The 16,330-nt window shown below is 39.3% G+C and overlaps 1 protein-coding gene across 4 annotated transcripts in view; it reads right to left on the reverse strand.

Annotated features, from left to right (window-relative positions):
• Positions 1-6,763: 6,763 nt before the first annotated feature.
• Positions 6,764-16,330, reverse strand: part of npas1 (neuronal PAS domain protein 1) — a 92,326-nt gene continuing 82,759 nt past the window's right edge. For 2 of the 4 annotated variants that reach the window (XM_087283071.1, XM_087283072.1), the window contains exons 9-13: positions 10,586-10,692; positions 9,828-9,975; positions 8,873-8,985; positions 8,464-8,793; positions 6,764-8,358 (exon numbers count right to left, since the gene is read on the reverse strand). In XM_087283071.1, the coding sequence (XP_087139197.1) occupies positions 7,826-8,358; positions 8,464-8,793; positions 8,873-8,985; positions 9,828-9,975; positions 10,586-10,692 (1,231 nt within the window). In that variant the 3' untranslated portion in view covers positions 6,764-7,825. Of the gene's footprint in view, positions 8,794-8,872; positions 8,986-9,827; positions 9,976-10,585; positions 10,693-16,330 lie in introns of all 4 variants that reach the window. The other 2 variants (XM_087283070.1, NM_001328383.2) reach the window with 2 other exon arrangements.

The raw sequence follows: 16,330 nt of genomic DNA on the forward strand, positions 1-16,330 counted from the left end.
ATACCCATACCTTACCTCATACCCAAACCTTATACAAGGTATTCCTTAAAAATGGTTATCGTCGCATGCCTACTCCAAAGCTCTGTCATTTCGTAATAAATTACGTATAACATTTTTCAAATAAATTGATTAAGGCATTATTTTTTCACAATAAAGAAACAGTTTAGATGACGCAGTGGCGTAGTAGGTAGTGCTGTCGCCTCACAGCAAGAAGGTCGTTGGTTCGAGCCTTGGCTGGGTCAGTTAGTGTTTCTGTGTGGAGTTTGCATGTTCTCCCTGTGTTTGCGTGGGTTTCCTCTGGGTGCCTCGGTTTCCCCCACAGTCCAAAGACATGGTAAATTGGGTAGGCTTAATTGTCCATAGTGTATATATGTGTGTGAATGAGTGTGTATGGGTTTCCCAGGGATGGGTTGCGGCTGGAAGGGCATCCGCTGCATAAAACATGTGCTGGATGGGTTGGCGGTTGATTGCGCTGTGGCGACCCCGGATTGATAAAGGGACTAAGCCGAAAAGAAAATGAATGAATGAATGAAACAGTTTAGTTTAAGTAACACTACATAGAGTACTGGCTTATTACCTGCATATTAAGATAAAAACGGTTTATCAGCACTTATAAAGTATGATTTTATTTCACATCTCTAGTCCTTCCCAATACATAAACTGCTACCTTACTAACCCTAGAAAGTGTGAAGAGTGAAGACTAATTCAGCTCTCATCTGTCAGCAGTCAAAACCTTGATATCCATTTACCATCCTCATATTGATGTCTTTTTGACCACCAAAATAATGAAACAAAAAGTATTATCTTTAATTACAAATTACACATTTTACTGAGAGTGACATGGTGGCTTAGTGGTTAGCACTGTCACCTCACAGCAAGAAGGTTGCTGGGTCAAGTGCCAGCTGGGTCAGTTGGCATTTCTGTGTGGAGTTGGCATGTGCTCCCCTTGTTTGCGTAGGTTGTCTCCTGGTGCTCTGGTTTCCCCCATAGTCCAAAGACTGTGAAAACAAACTAAATTTTTTACTAAATTTTATCCTCCTCACACTAGTTGTCTGTTAAATTTCATGTTGATTATACGATTTTGCTTCTTACCTATAAAGCTTTAAATAATCTAGCTCCTGTTTATCTAACCAACATTCTGCCTCACTACAATCCAACTTCCTCTTAAAGATTTCAAAACTCAGGGCTTCTGGTAGTACCCAGAATAGCAAAGTCTACTAAAGGAGGTCGAACCTTCCCATTTATGGCTCCTAAACTCTGGAACAGCCTTCCTGATTATGTTCAGACGCACTCTCTCAGCTCAAAACTAAAATAAAGACCTACTTTTTTTAGTAGGGATGTAACGATTCACCCTGAGCTGATTAAAAGTTGTTTCAAGCCGGTAGACATGTTGAATGAATCGCGATTCATTTTTTTTTAACAGAGGGAGCCATGAGGTGCGCCAGACAACATACTAACTGCAAATACTGCAAAAAGACATTTACTTACACTAACAGAGTAACAAATTTAGGAGAGGGGTCTGGATGCAGACCTGTTGCAGTGCAATCTGAGCTGCATCCAATGCTTTTTAATGCGCTCACCTAGCCCCACCCCTAACCCTACCTGTCACAGTGACATCACTCACTCCATTGAGTGCATTGTTTCTGACATTGCATTGCTGAGTGATGCATTCTATTAAAATTTAGGGATTTTAGAATAACCAAAACAACATTTAAGATGTTCAACAATGTGTTCGGTCCTCTGGTTTGTCTGTTAATGCCGTCCCATTGCTCCAATTTCTGTCATCACATGACCTGGTGAAACAGTCACATTTTTTGACCCGCATCTTCGTATTTCCATTAAGCATCTTTTAGGCGATATTTTAAAATGCACATACCAATAGGTGAATGGAAACATATCAGCATCAATGATTACAGTTCAGGTTTGAACACTGAAAGTAAGAAACGACACAGCACAAAGAAACGCTCCATTATCGGAATAGAGTTTATTATTGTCGTCTGGATTATCATAATAATCATTTTTACAGTGTATCATTTTCATGTAATGCTCATGGCGCTGTATTTTCACAAACATCTCATCATAAAGAAGTTAGAATCACAGTGATGGTGAAGGTTAAGGGAACACCAACTCATGCGCTGATGTTTCAGGACTGATCCTCTCTCGGCTATTTACACATTCACTCTTGATCACAAATACAAAGAAGAACCGTCATATCATTTAGTGCTACTAAACACCATTGTATATGGTAATACTGCATGGGCAGAGAAACCCGCTTAAACCAAAACAATGGAAAAAAAACTAGAAAATGTTCACACGGTGAAGCTTGTATCGTTGTCTTGTATATGCACTCACTGCTTCAAACACAAGATATGGTTTCATCTGCAACCAGAACTTGATATTGTCTTGAGGACGACTTACAATGTTCTTATTTCTCTTCATGACAAATTGAAATGACGGCTGTCTGAAAAAGTTTGACTGGTTCAAGGGTGTTGTAAAATACCTAGACCACTGTTTCCACAACACCACTGTTTTACAAAAGCAATCTCACGGCAGTTTGTAACTTTTGATTTAGTGGCTAATTCTTATAAACTTTTACAATCTCATTTGTACATTTTAGTATATTTTCTGACAATACGTGAACTAAAATAGAAGTTTCCTTGTGAGATCAGGCTGATTTTACACCTTGACTTGCTTCCTCATCACATCAGCGCACAAACAAGCAAAATACACATAGAAATTACTGCATTTTATTCAGGGATTCAAAATAATGCAAAAATGAGGGTGCATTTACAGTAATGATGCACTAAAAAGTGATTTTATTTATTTATTTTTGTGTACAGATGAAAATTTGTCAAAATGATCGCAATCAATGTGTTAGTTCATGACCAGAATGAAAAATACCTAATAATTTACCCTTTTGTCATCATATATATATATATATATATATATATATATATATATATATATATATATATATATATACACACACACACACACACTTACAGCCTCTTCCCTCTTGTGTATTACTCCACCCACATAGAGTGACAGCACATCAGTAGACTCATTAGAATTTGACAAATATCGCAGCTGTTGGACAGCATAATGTACTTTTGAGGCGTTTTCAATCGAGAAAAAGCATTGTGTCTATTTTAAATATAGATCATTTCAGAGATTCAGTGCATCGGCGGCCATCAGGCTGTCATACTGAGCAGAGCTAAGACAATTGATGTTCCTCCACAAAATGGCGACAGAGACCACATAATAAGTCCTTAGAGAGAGAAAAATTTTTAATTTTCTCAGTGTTTCAAATTACAATTGAACGTATTATTACAGAACAGGTAAGTGAAATTCTAAGTTGATCTCTCTTTTATATGTTGCTGTATGTATACTATTGTGATCTGGCAGTGTTTGCTTTGCTTTAGATTTTTGGGGCTTAATTATTGTGAAATCCTGTTTGCAACAGAGAAATACTGAGAAATCTCTGTAGACTGATGGAATTCCATGCTGTTCAGCCTTATAATCTTAAAATTTGAGCAAAATGACCTTTTGTGATGTTTTGTCATCACTTTAGACATTATGCAAGAGAATCATTTAAATATTAGCTCTAAAGTGACGTTGGTGAATTAGCAATGGTTTCTGCTGTTCTGAAGTCAGCTGCAGATGTGAATGAATAGTGGAAGAAAGTTCCTCATACAAAAAACACTTAATGTTTGATTTTCTTTTTTATACATGTTTATGTCATCAAACTGTTGTATAAACGCAATATCACACTCGTAGCACAGCGATATGGCTGTAAATTGTCTCTGGTGGGACACTAAGGACTTGGCCTCAAGCCAACGCGTGCCTCCCAGCAGTGCCGGTATAGAGCCATAACACATTGTATATATTTAAAATAGTTTCCAATTTGAAGTAAAAAATAAAAAAATAAAAAAACCACAAACTATCAGGGAATTTTCATTCTGGAAGTGAACTAATCCTTTATTAACATAGATCTGTGAAACCAACCAATAATGCTTTATTATTCATGCTAGACCAGTATGTCCCAGCGATGACCCTTTTGCCATTGCAATCTCACGGCAATCCATAAACATTTGATTTAGTGGCTAATTCACATTCATTTGTAAGATTTAGTATGATCCCACAACGAGGGAGAGGTTTAGGGATGGGGTTTGGGGCACTCATTTAAAAAAAAAACTGTTTAATACTTATAAATTGGCCATTTTTCTGACAATACGTAAAATAGTTACATTTCCTCATGAGATTGGGCTGCTCATAGTCTCATAGTCCACCACTGTTGTTGTAGGCCCTAAAGTACAACTGTAATGTAAATGATCAGGGGCCCGTTTCAATAAGGAGGTTCAACGAACTCTGCATTAACTCTGAGATTGTAAATGGTGAGTTTTGTGGTTTCAGAACAGCTTAATTGAGTTCAATTGATCAACTCTGAGTTCGTCTCAATCATCACCCTTGTTCAGAAGTCTGATCACTAATCTGCACTGATGAGGCTGTCAGCCATTTTAAGTGCAGTCTCAAAATTCGACCAGTGCACTGAACTGTTTGCGGTCTGAAAACTCTCACAATGCACTGTGAAAATCAGGGCACATCAATATGCACTATATGCCCTTAAAGGAAGTTTGGAAGCCTGAAATGTGATTCACGTGGTCTAAATTATCAAAATAATGACAAAAGAGAGAAGTTTTACTAAATAGAATACATTATTTATTTATTTTTTAACATGAGCGAACATACAGTTGCTAGATGGGTTGGGAAAACGTAGGACAAATGTATAATCATGTATTGGTTAAATTGTTGCTGGTATATGAATCAATGAAATTATTTAGCTATAATGAACTTAAAATTAATATATGAAAATTTGTTCTGCTGTTGTTTGTAAATTTTTGATGAGGCACAATGAGTACAATCTCTTTTCACACTCATTGTGTCCCAGTGTGTAGTGAACCAAACCCACCACTGCCCTTATTGGTGCCTGAATTTGCACACACGACCAATTGATGAACAAACTCAGGAGCTAGGGTGCTGATTGAGTTGGACTCTGAGTTAATCTTGTGTTACATGACTGTAAAAATACATCATCGATTAAGCCCCAATATTATGATTCACCGTGGCAATGGCAGAATGGTATGCTTTTGAACTAACAACCTAGACATTATATATGGTCAAATTATTTTGTTTATCATTGGCATTAACATTAGTTTACAACCCAGGGTCATTCTGAATACGTACTGTTACAGTATATACATTTCTAAGGAGGGCCAAATGTGTCCCAGGAGGTACTTTTATTGCAGCTTTAGTTTTCACGAATCTGCCAGAGGCCACTGTGTACGCTTTTTGAGATCTCAAATTTCTCTCTCGGACCTACTGACCCACCATTCTCTTCCCTAAACCCAACCAATAGTGTTTTCAAAAGCACAGATTGACCAGTCCACCCACATCCCTAAACCCGACCGACAGTTTTAAAAAGCAATCTAGAAAATGAAAAAAAAAACGGTACCTGATTTTTACCATGTTCACAAATTTTACCACATTTGCACCCTGTTGCATGTTTATTTTTTAGCTTCTGTTTTTGTCTTACCCGCTTTCTGGAACTGTTCTTTGCCAGACTCAAACCCCATCCTTGTGGTCAACTTCTCTCTGCATCTCAAGTCCTCCGACGTACATGGCAAGCTACTAGACAAACTGGTAAAAGCAGGAAAAGCCGTTCAGCGTGAAAAAGAATGGCATCATGCCACCCTGTAATGTTTGCTTTGAAGACGAAATGCAGCGATACGTACTTTTGGCTACATTGTTCACAATGTCCAGAAATGTATATAGGGGTACGTTTTCTGAATAAGCGTATGTTGTTACTTTATTACCAACATTGAACATAATTTTACTTCAGTAAAATTCACTAGACCCCCTTAGGAAACAATTGTAAAAAACTGTAAGTAAATGATATCATTTTCTTTTATAAAAATTCCATATTGATTTAAGAATTTTTTTTTAATATTTGAACTTGAAATAAGACAAAAATACTTATTAATAAAAACATTTTTGTAGCATGAATGAATGAATGAATGAATGAATGAATGAATGAATGAATGAATGAATGACTGAATGAATGAATGAATGAATGAATGGAGTATTTTAAACATCACTTGAACTCAGGGTTTACTGAAGAAATCCTGGGTTAGGTTCACAGAGTAAGTTACCATAATAGCTCTGGGTGTGTTACTCTGCCTATTAGAAATGGGCTTGAGTTATCTCACTTTCTCAGGTTTGACACACCTCCCAATTCAAAGAAAAAAACTCAGAGTTTCCCTCATTTAAGAGTTAATATATAAAGGTTTTACTGAACCTCCTTTCTGAAACAGACATCAGCTAAAAAGCAATAATTTTTTTTTTTAGTTGACAATGTTGTAAAGATACATTCGAGACAGGGCTAAAATCAGACCTCAGCTTTCCTGTTAATGGAACAGTGTCAATTCAGCTAGACAAATCAGTTTGCTTTAAAACAGGCATCTTGATCCTAAAAAGTGGGATGAATCTCAAGATAAGCCTATTATTTTATTTTTATTTTATATTTTTAAGTGTTACACATCAGGGTGATCTACTAGGATAATTGCATTAATCAGATGTACAGGTAGAGATGAGATGAAGATGTAGAGGTATGTAGAGATGTAGAGTGCGGTCAGATGTAGAGGTATGTTGAGTAGTTTTCAGCTTGGTTAGACTGTTTTATAAACAGTCTTGTCTGTGAAAATGGTGATGAAGCATTTTCTTTATTTGAGTGGAATTTGAATTTGAGTAAATTTACCTGGATATGTTCATGACAGGTTCTGGTATTCAACAGGCATTTTTTGAAGAAAATATTACAGATTGCCAGAATTATTGCCATATTTCTGCCGCATCTATTGTAAATGTAATTCTTGTGGTTTTACACAATCGGACACCTTGAAATTCTGGCCATGGATGAAGTGCTATGTGTATGTGACAATATACTATAAGTGCTTGGACATGATACATGACAAATAGACACACTTCACCACCCCCCCCAATCCCACCCAAAAAATCCCACAAATTTCTTATAGGAATATTAGTCCATGATATTTGCTCATGACTTATGAAAAAAAGAAAATTCTTTTGGAGCATTTGCACGTATGAAGTCTTTCATCTCAGTGTTCTCTACGCTGTATATGGCTATGACCTTGAATTAATTATTTTTCAAGTGAATTTTTTTAGACGTTTACAGACAATTCTTCTTCTTCTTTTTTTTTTTTTTTACAAAAATGAAAAGTCTACACTTTTCTAAGTTTAATTTTCAGTTCGATCCCTCTGTCAGCCAGGGACATGGACTGTGCTTATTTATTGTTTCCTTAGGAATGTCTTATTTGGCAATTGCCGCCATGCTGCTTTTTGTCCATTCTTGCATATTCCTGTGTGGTTCCTTATATTAAAGGGGACTTCTATAGGTAGGCCCATCTCTCTGAGGGACAGGTAGAACCTCGCCATGTACAACCCCTCATCAAAGGGCATAGGACAATGTCCACTGTTCTCCATCCCATTGACAGCCTGTATGGTCCCAGTGATTCTGGCCTCAATTCTGACTCCTTTCTGTAAGTTGCATGATTTCCTTCATATGTTTCAGTATGGCTTTGACTGTTTTTCCAAAAAGAGGAAGACACAATAACAAATTACCAGAGAAAGGTCTGGAGAGGAGTTTGGGAAGACTGACAAACCTCAAGTACTTCTGTAGTTCCTCTCTCAACATTATGCCCTGTCCTTTGCTACCCCTCCCACCTCTCCTTGACATATTTTTCTGTCTTTCTCAATCCTCATCTGTCCCTGCGGCCCCCCTCAGACCGTTCATACAGAAGGGCAGAGTCGGAGGAAAGGTGGGTTCGGCTGGAGAAAAGCCACTGAAGGGAGGCAGAGATGTGATCCTTTGCAGGTGAGGAAAGAAAGTGGGAGTTTTGGCTCCATGGTCTGAGCGGTGACCTTCAGTGTGAATTGTGGGCATCTCAGGTGGGGCGTAGCGAATCGTACTTGGAGCGTAGAGACTCTGAGGTCCCTGCGGGCCGAGAGCCAGGGGATGAAAAAGAACACGTCCTGCAGCCCCACTTGCAGTTAGTCTCTGCAGTAGCTCAAAGTCGGAAGCACGTCCTCCATGAATGGACCGGTCATCTCTGGGTAGGGATGATGCCGGGATGGGTGGAGACAGGGTTGGGGAGGGTGGGCTGAATAGACCCTTGGGTGGAGCTTCTGTCGGGGTGGAATTTGGAGGCTGGGAAGGTGGACTGCTGCCATTAGGTCCGCCATTGCCAAGCAGAGGTTGACTCCATCGCCTCCCAGAACCTGCACCTACAGTTGTGCCCAACACTTCTTGTTCAGTCTTAATGTTTGATCCGGAACTGGTCACCACACTCTTAAGATGCTGGATCACAGCACGGCCATTGTGGATCTTACCTGCTCCGTTAGCCCCGTTGCCTTGTTTTGAAGCCCCCTCTTCATTCTTCACCCGTTTGCTGGAGGGATTGTGGTCCCACTCGCTCTCCCTCTCATCATCCTCTTCCACCTCGCTGTCACTGGCTTGGTCCGAGGAGGTACACGGGCTGTCCTCTCTCTGACGAAACACCTCCATCCGTCTCCTTGCCTCGGGTGGCCCACTCTCGGAGTCAGTCTGGTGCAATCTTTTCCTAGTGTTCTCTGATTGACTGGAAGTATTGTGTGAGAAGGCTTCCTTTCCTTTGAGGTCTGTTTCAGACCTGCTTTTCAATGGTTGCGTCCCAGTAGAGCCTAGAAAAAGAGACAACTCAGCGTAGTAACTTATTATCGATGTGTGGATGTATAATTGTGTATGGGGCTAAGAGCATACCTTGTGTCTTTGGAGACATGTCGCGCGGGGAGGAGCTTGCTTGAAGCCGCTCTGCCCTCAGGCTTTCTGGAAGTTGTAATAAGTCCAGAGGCATGTCTGCCAGCTCTGGCCGACTGAAAATACAGATAAAAGAGTGTGAGCAGTCTTCCTCAAGGGAGCTTTACACAGTTAGCAGTCTAAATGCTAAACCCTGCACCACAGGTTAACAGAGTTCTACAATAATTTAGTATGGCTGAATCACACAAAAGAAATGCTAACTTGGATGGTATTGGTACCTCATACCTAGATCCTAGCCTACTTTGGGAGCAATTTAAGCCAACATACTGTACCTGTGTATCTATTTTATTAATGGCAAACTCTATCTGGATCAACTGTAAAAATAAAAGTCACTCATGTGCTGTGCTGCTATTTAGACTGTTTGTCATGGTTGCCAATAGTAATCTTTGCTGACAACCTAGAAGGTTCCAAATCCATCACAGGTTTATCAGTAGCCAGCTACACAGTTTACTAGATTTTTGAAACACAGCCATTTGAGTTTCCTCCTCCTAACAGCATGAACCCACTTGTGATACCGCTTTCAAACAGAGACATACACACACACACATACACTAGACAAGCCCTTCTAAACATGAACATGGCTCCAGCAGGGTGCTATAGAAGTTAATTAGCTATCGTAATTACAAAGCTAATTAACTAAAACACCATTCAGCCAGAAAATTTTGACATCCATTTGGTGTAATTATATATCACCAGTCCAATTATCAGTGAAATCCAGCCAATTTTTTGCTTGCTTTTGTCTGACTTCTTTAAACGTGTGCGTTTGTGTGATGAAGATTACTGTAGACAGATGGAGAGGAAGAGCATTTACGAGGGCCTCTCAGCACATTACCATATTTTTTTGTTCTGCAGCACAACACTCAACAACACAAACACACAAGGTCACTATGAGGCTGACCTGAGCACATAGTTGACCCAGATGACATTACGCTCATGGGGTGCTTTGTGGTTAATAGAAACGGTGGCGCAGGACTGAATCCACAGATAACCTCCTCTCCTCTGCAGCCAACGGTAATATCCGGTCACAACCTGCCCTTTCCGCAGCACTAAAACAAGAATTAAGTGAGTTAGTAACATCAAATTAAATATTAGACTTGAAAATACTAATTGAATTAGATTTGATGGCCAAAACAAAAGGTACATTTCTTGAAACTAGGCATACAGAAGAGTTACACAGTTCGCTTATTTGGCTAGGGGGTGCTGTTGTCAAAATGTAAACAGCAGCTTAAGGCCAAGACACATCAAGTTGATGCCAAACTAAAGCTGCACATGAACACACAAAACGGATGGCAGCCCAGTCATCAGCTTGGTGTGTCCCAGCTTTTAGAGCCCCTAAACTGAAAAACCCCCTTGCTTTCTAATGTCCTGTTCTAACTACAATAATATTTTTTCCCTCCTTATATTCCTTCAATCACAAGCCTTCCATTGGCCACCCTCATAAAATTGCTTGTCCTACAATGCAGGTAATGTATAAAAATCTGAAATTAACCAAAAACTTAGTAAAGCAATAGTGTGATCAAGTTTCTTACGTTGTAAATTTAAGAGCTATATGATAAGGTACATTAGGTACATTAGTTTATCAAGATCAAAATCTAGATTATTAATATAGTTCTATGAGGGACTGGGAGGAGCAGGAATAAACGCTGACAGACTTACAGTCTTCATGGCTCTGCCTGACGGTGTCCAGGTCTTCAGCATGAATGAAGTGATAGCAGGTATGTCCAACCACTTCAGCTGGGCTCAGGTCCATATACTCTGAAATCCTACAAAACACACATAGGGGTTGTTTACAACTGGTCACTTTGTGTGTTTCTTTTCTGATTGGATATCCGATGGGCTATATGCAAAGCTAGTGTTTTTCAGCCAATGATGAACCTACGGTGAAAGCTTTATGTGACTATCTTCAATTTCATAAGGTTCCTTTTACAGCATCGATGTTGTAATGTAATTCAAATATAATCAGTTAAATAGACTGAAGCATCCATTTGGTTGTTAAAGCTAAAAAAGAGATGAAAGGCTGTGTAAATGCTAGCGCCTTCATTATCAGCAGCAGGCTAGCGCAGTCACTCCATTGGAAATACTGGGGTAAAATTTCCATATCATAAAGACATGGCAAGGGGAAATAAAATGTAATGCAGTGCTTCTTGTTTAATCTGATACCCACTTTATATCGTAGCTCTGCAAGGCACTGAAGATCACTGTTTTTTTTGCAAAGGAATCTGAACGCGGCAATTTTGTATGTGATCCCTCCTGAAAAATCAAGCTTAAACCAGCCTAGGATGGTTGGCTGGTTTTAGCTGGTCAACCAGCCTGGTTTTAGAGGGGTTTTGGCCACTTCCAGACTGGTTTACAGCCATTTCCAGCCTGGTCTTAGCTGGACAGGCTGGGAGATGATCAGCTAAAACCAGCTTGACCAGCCTAGCCAGGCTGAGAGCCCAGCCAAAACCAGCTATATCCAGCTTAAACCAGGATGGTCAAGCTGGTTTTGGAGGGTTTTAGCTGGTCACTTTCCAGCCTGACCAGCTAAGACCAGGCTGGAAATGGCTGGAAACCAGCCAGGCAGTGGTCCAGACTGGTCGACCAGCTAAAACCAGCCAACCATCCTAGGCTGGTTTAAGCTGGATTTTTCAGAAGGGATGACAATTCACTGGAAATCTTGGGGCTGGCTGACTGAAATTTAAAGTCTGTGTGCATATACCCCATTGTGAAAAGGAGAGGTGTAAATCACCCAAACCACTTCAGGAGGTAGTCTGGGACGCAGAATTCCAGATAAAACTGGACAGGTCTAAATGCATCTGGTTGCTAAAACCCCTTATGGAAATGTTACTCTTCCCAAAATGTAAAAAACGATAATGTGACAGCATGTTATGGGCTATGTGACCATTGGAAATAACAGCTCTACAACACATCACGCAATGTCATGACAGTTACGAATATTAAGTTAGTTATTTATGGTTGTGCACTTTGTGAGGATGCCTAGAACACTAGTGTTCCAAATACTCCAAGTACAATGCCTCCTAAATAGCTTATGTTTTAGTAAAAACTAATATTATTTAAAGAAAATACAGTGTATGCAGCTTGATCTCATGATGAAATATAAATATTTTACGTTTGCTAATTTAGTGGCTAATTTGTATGAATTCATACAAGTTTGTTTGTCTGAAAATGTACAGTTTTAAAAAGGATGCATGGCACCCAACCCACCCCTAAACACAACCATTGGAAGATAATCCTACTGTAAATCTGCAAATCATACTAAAATGCAAATCATACTTAAATCATACTGGACACATGAGATCGTACAAATTAATTTGAATTAGCCACTATATCAAAGTTACGAATTGCTGTGAGATTGTGTTGGTATATCTGATCCTTTACTCGACTTCAGCTAGTCAAGTTTTCGCATAGCATGGCATTTACTGTGGTAACTTACTCTGTGAACCTAACCTGGTCAGGAGCAGGTTTTATTCTCTAAACTCAGAGTTTCTGTCGGTGTCCTCCCCATTTTTAAAGACGAAGCGGTATTTCTCGCCTTAGCCTTGCGTTTCCACCCACCTATTTTAATGTTAATTTTGGAGATGTGCATAAAAACGATTGATGGAAACATCATGATGCATTTAACTTTTGAAAATATGCATAAAAAACACATGCATAATTGAGCAGGATAAACTTTTATTTGATAGAAAATATGCGCATAAACTACGATGGAAACACTTTTACTGAACAAATTACAGTATGTACATTAAAAAAAGGTCATCATATGATGATGAAAATGTGTATGAATGGACAAACCAGCAGGCTGAGCACACTGTAACACGTCTTAAATGTTGTTTTAGTCATTCTAAAATGCCTTAACTGTTTCAGTATTAGTGTATATAATTAGACTACCTCTGAGCATCTGGAGCGTGTCAAGAGTCTCTGCGTCTCATGGCTTCAAACACCCCCACGTGTTCATTGTCTTCTGAGGCGCAGGTACATTTATTAAATAAATAATTGACGCAGCTTCTTCTATTCTGTTTTTACTGTCGATATTTGGTGCCAGTTAATCAGGAAGTGACGATTTTGTTCTCTTTGACTCGTTGGATGGCAACGCTGCTTTATTCACATCTTTTATACAATATTCCAGTTTTGCACATACATTTATGTAATATATTTGGATAGAAACATAGATATTGCCTACCTTTTAGTCACACACAGAACTATAAATAATTAGCTTAAATTCATTGACCTTCGACATGTACTGTAACTAGATTAATGGGATTATTATTCTTTCTAAAAATTATTTTTAGTACTGCTTACCTTCTAAATGTTATATCAAACTCTATCACTTGATCAAGAAAAAAGGCAGTGCACTGTTAAATCTAAAAATGTATAAACATCACACATTACATTACTTATTTTATTATACTTAAATATTTAAATATTTTAAATGTAAAGTTACGCATTAACTTGTCTAACTGTCTCTGTTTCACTGATGGTTGCTTTTTAAAAATATATACACTCATATTTGCTATAAGGTTGCATGATCACATCAAGTTCTGCTGGAGAAAGAAATGGTGATCTCTTTTTTTAAGATGTTGACATGGTCACTCGTAATGTCTGCGCTCCATTGATAATGCCTTTTTATAGTCACGGTGAGCGCACTTAACTTTGACTTGGTCTACTCAAAGTTGATTGACCTAACTCAGATCAGCTATTCTGAAACCAAAAACAAAAACTTAAACGGAGGTTTAAACTCCGAGTTGTTTGAACCTCCTTACTGAAACAGGCCCCAAGTGTAAACAGGCCCACAATGACACACATTATTGAGTGCACCTGTTTAAGTGCTCAGTAATGTAAATCCAGCCAATCACATGGCAGCAACACAATATGCGCATTTCCAAAATCTGGTTATCTAGAGAGATTTTGAGGCATAAATATGTTTAGGGCAGGGATGGACAAATATGATCCTGAAGGGCCATTGTTTTGTTTTTTTTTTTAAACCCTATTAAACACTCCTGAAAATTTTGATCAGTGTCTTTAAGATCACTAGAAAGCTACAGACAGGTGTTTTTGAATATAATTGGAGAAAAACTCAGCAGGATAGTGGCCCAGACTGAAGTAGTCCATCCCTGATCTAGAGATCATTGAGAGTGATAGGAAAAAGAGAAAATTAAATGACCAGGGATTGCCTTGTTGATGTGAGAGGTCAGATGAGAATGGCCAGACTGGTTCAAGCTGATAGAAAGGCAACAATAACTCAAATAGCCATTTGTCACAAGCCAGGACTGTTGAAGAGCATTTCTGAGCACACAACACATCCAATGTTCAACAGTTTCTTGGTCAAATGAGTGTTAATTGGTAGATAGTAGGGTCAGAATTGTCAACTTCTTGGCAAGTTTTGGGCTCCTTAATACAGTTTAAACTCCACAGTCTACTTAAGTATTGTGGCTGACTCCATCTCTTTTGACCACAGCGGATCTTTTAAAGACTACTTCCAGCAGGTTAACACACAATGTCACAAAGCTCAAATCATCTCAAACTGGTTTCTTGAACATGACGGTGAGTTCACGAAACTCAATTTCCACATTAATCACATCTCAGTCCAATAGGGCACCTTTGTGATGTGGTACAATAGGAGATTCACATCATAGTTGTGAAGCCAACAAATCTGCTGCAACTATGTGATGCTTTCACATCAATATCAACCAAAATGTCAGAGGAATGTTTTCAGCACATTGTGGAATCTATGCCATTTCAAAAACTCAGACCATTGTAAAATCTAGCATAGTGTACCTTATAAAGTGATGTGAGTGTATCTTATAAAGCTGGTGTGTGAATAAGACCTGCTGCAACATTTATTTCAATTTAACTGTGCCAGTTTGCTTTGAAACCAAATGTTACAAAGATAATTTCAGGTTTGAGACATATTGTTGGTGAAATAGCTGCAGGCATTTCCTTGCCTTAATCCCTTATTTATCAGAGGTTGCCACAGCAGAATGAACCGCCAACTTATCCAGCATATGTTTTACAGAGGATGACCTTCTAGCTGCAAACCAGTACTGGGAAACATCCATACACACTCATACTCAGTTTATTCAATTCATCTTTACCACATGTTTTTGGACTGTGGGGCAAATCCTCGCGAACACGGGGAGAACATGCAAACTCCACACAGAGATGCCAACTGGCCCAGCCAGGAATCAAACCAGTGACATTCTTGCTGTGAGGTGACAGCTTTAATCAATGAGCCACCGTGTTGCCCCCGTTGGTGGGCAAACACTATTACTCTATTTTTTGTTCTCAATCAGTTCTTTGTCTTTCGACACCAAAAGCACCAGCTCTGAACCAGAGAAGGTGGTTCTTTAGTAGCACCCAAACATTGCTGGGCTCGAAGTAAGAATAACTTGCATCAGCAGCTGATGGTGGGGTCAGTACTGATTCTCCCTAAACGCAAGGTTTGTAGGACCCGTCAAGTTACGGAAAGCCACCATCCCACCTTGCTCGCTCTTTACTTAAAGATCACCACTCATCCCAAACAGGCTGCTCCTGTGTAGCAGTCGATTCTGTTCCCTTCTGGAATTCCAGTTGTTCCCCCTCTATGAAGCAACGTATGCAGACACCCCTTAACACAAGTGGATGTACGGAAATCAAAGTGGTTCTAAAAGTCGATTTTTTTTCGACCTTGAAAATGAAAAGGACTTACATAACTTTAGGCCTACGCACAATATTAAACTAGGGTGCATAAATTTAGACAATAGAAAAAAGCTAAGAATACAAACAAGAACCACAGAAAATACTTAATGGGAGTGTTAGATTCATTTTATTATGTTACTTTGGGATTGCAAGACATGAAAGCAATGCCAACACTTTTGTCTATTTTCGCTTTCCGTACATCCAGTTGTGTTGGGGTTGTGTCCGCAGTGCACATGCTTCTTAAAGGGGGAACAGGAATTCCAGAAGGGAACAGAGTCGACTGCTACACTGGCGCAGCCTTCACATGCACTTACAGTTGCAGTAGTTGATCTGCCAAAATGCTAACCGCTTAGCATATTATCTTTGGACGGCGGGGAGGGACTGTGATTCAAAGCCACACCCCCTGAAATCGCGAGAGCGCGCACCGCGTAACAACAGCAGACAGACAACGCACTTGTTCATGTCATTCGCCAGTTAGTTAATACCAGCCCCGTGCAGGAATTACATTTATTACTTTGCCACACTTGCATGCTATTTCAGAGCGAATATTCAGAGTAGCATGGTAAACAGTATTGGAAGGTTGTCATTGTTTAAAAATGACCCAATGTGAATATAAAAGCCACTTCTGCTCAATAAAGCAGTTAGGCAGAATAGCGCTATTTACTGATGTTTTGTTGTTAAACTAAATATAAATCTACATTATAGATGCTGTCAAAGGACCTTATG

This window comes from Danio rerio, chromosome 15 (genome assembly GCF_052040795.2).
Source record: "Danio rerio strain M-AB ecotype USA chromosome 15, GRCz13ab, whole genome shotgun sequence".
NCBI lineage: Eukaryota > Metazoa > Chordata > Actinopteri > Cypriniformes > Danionidae > Danio > Danio rerio.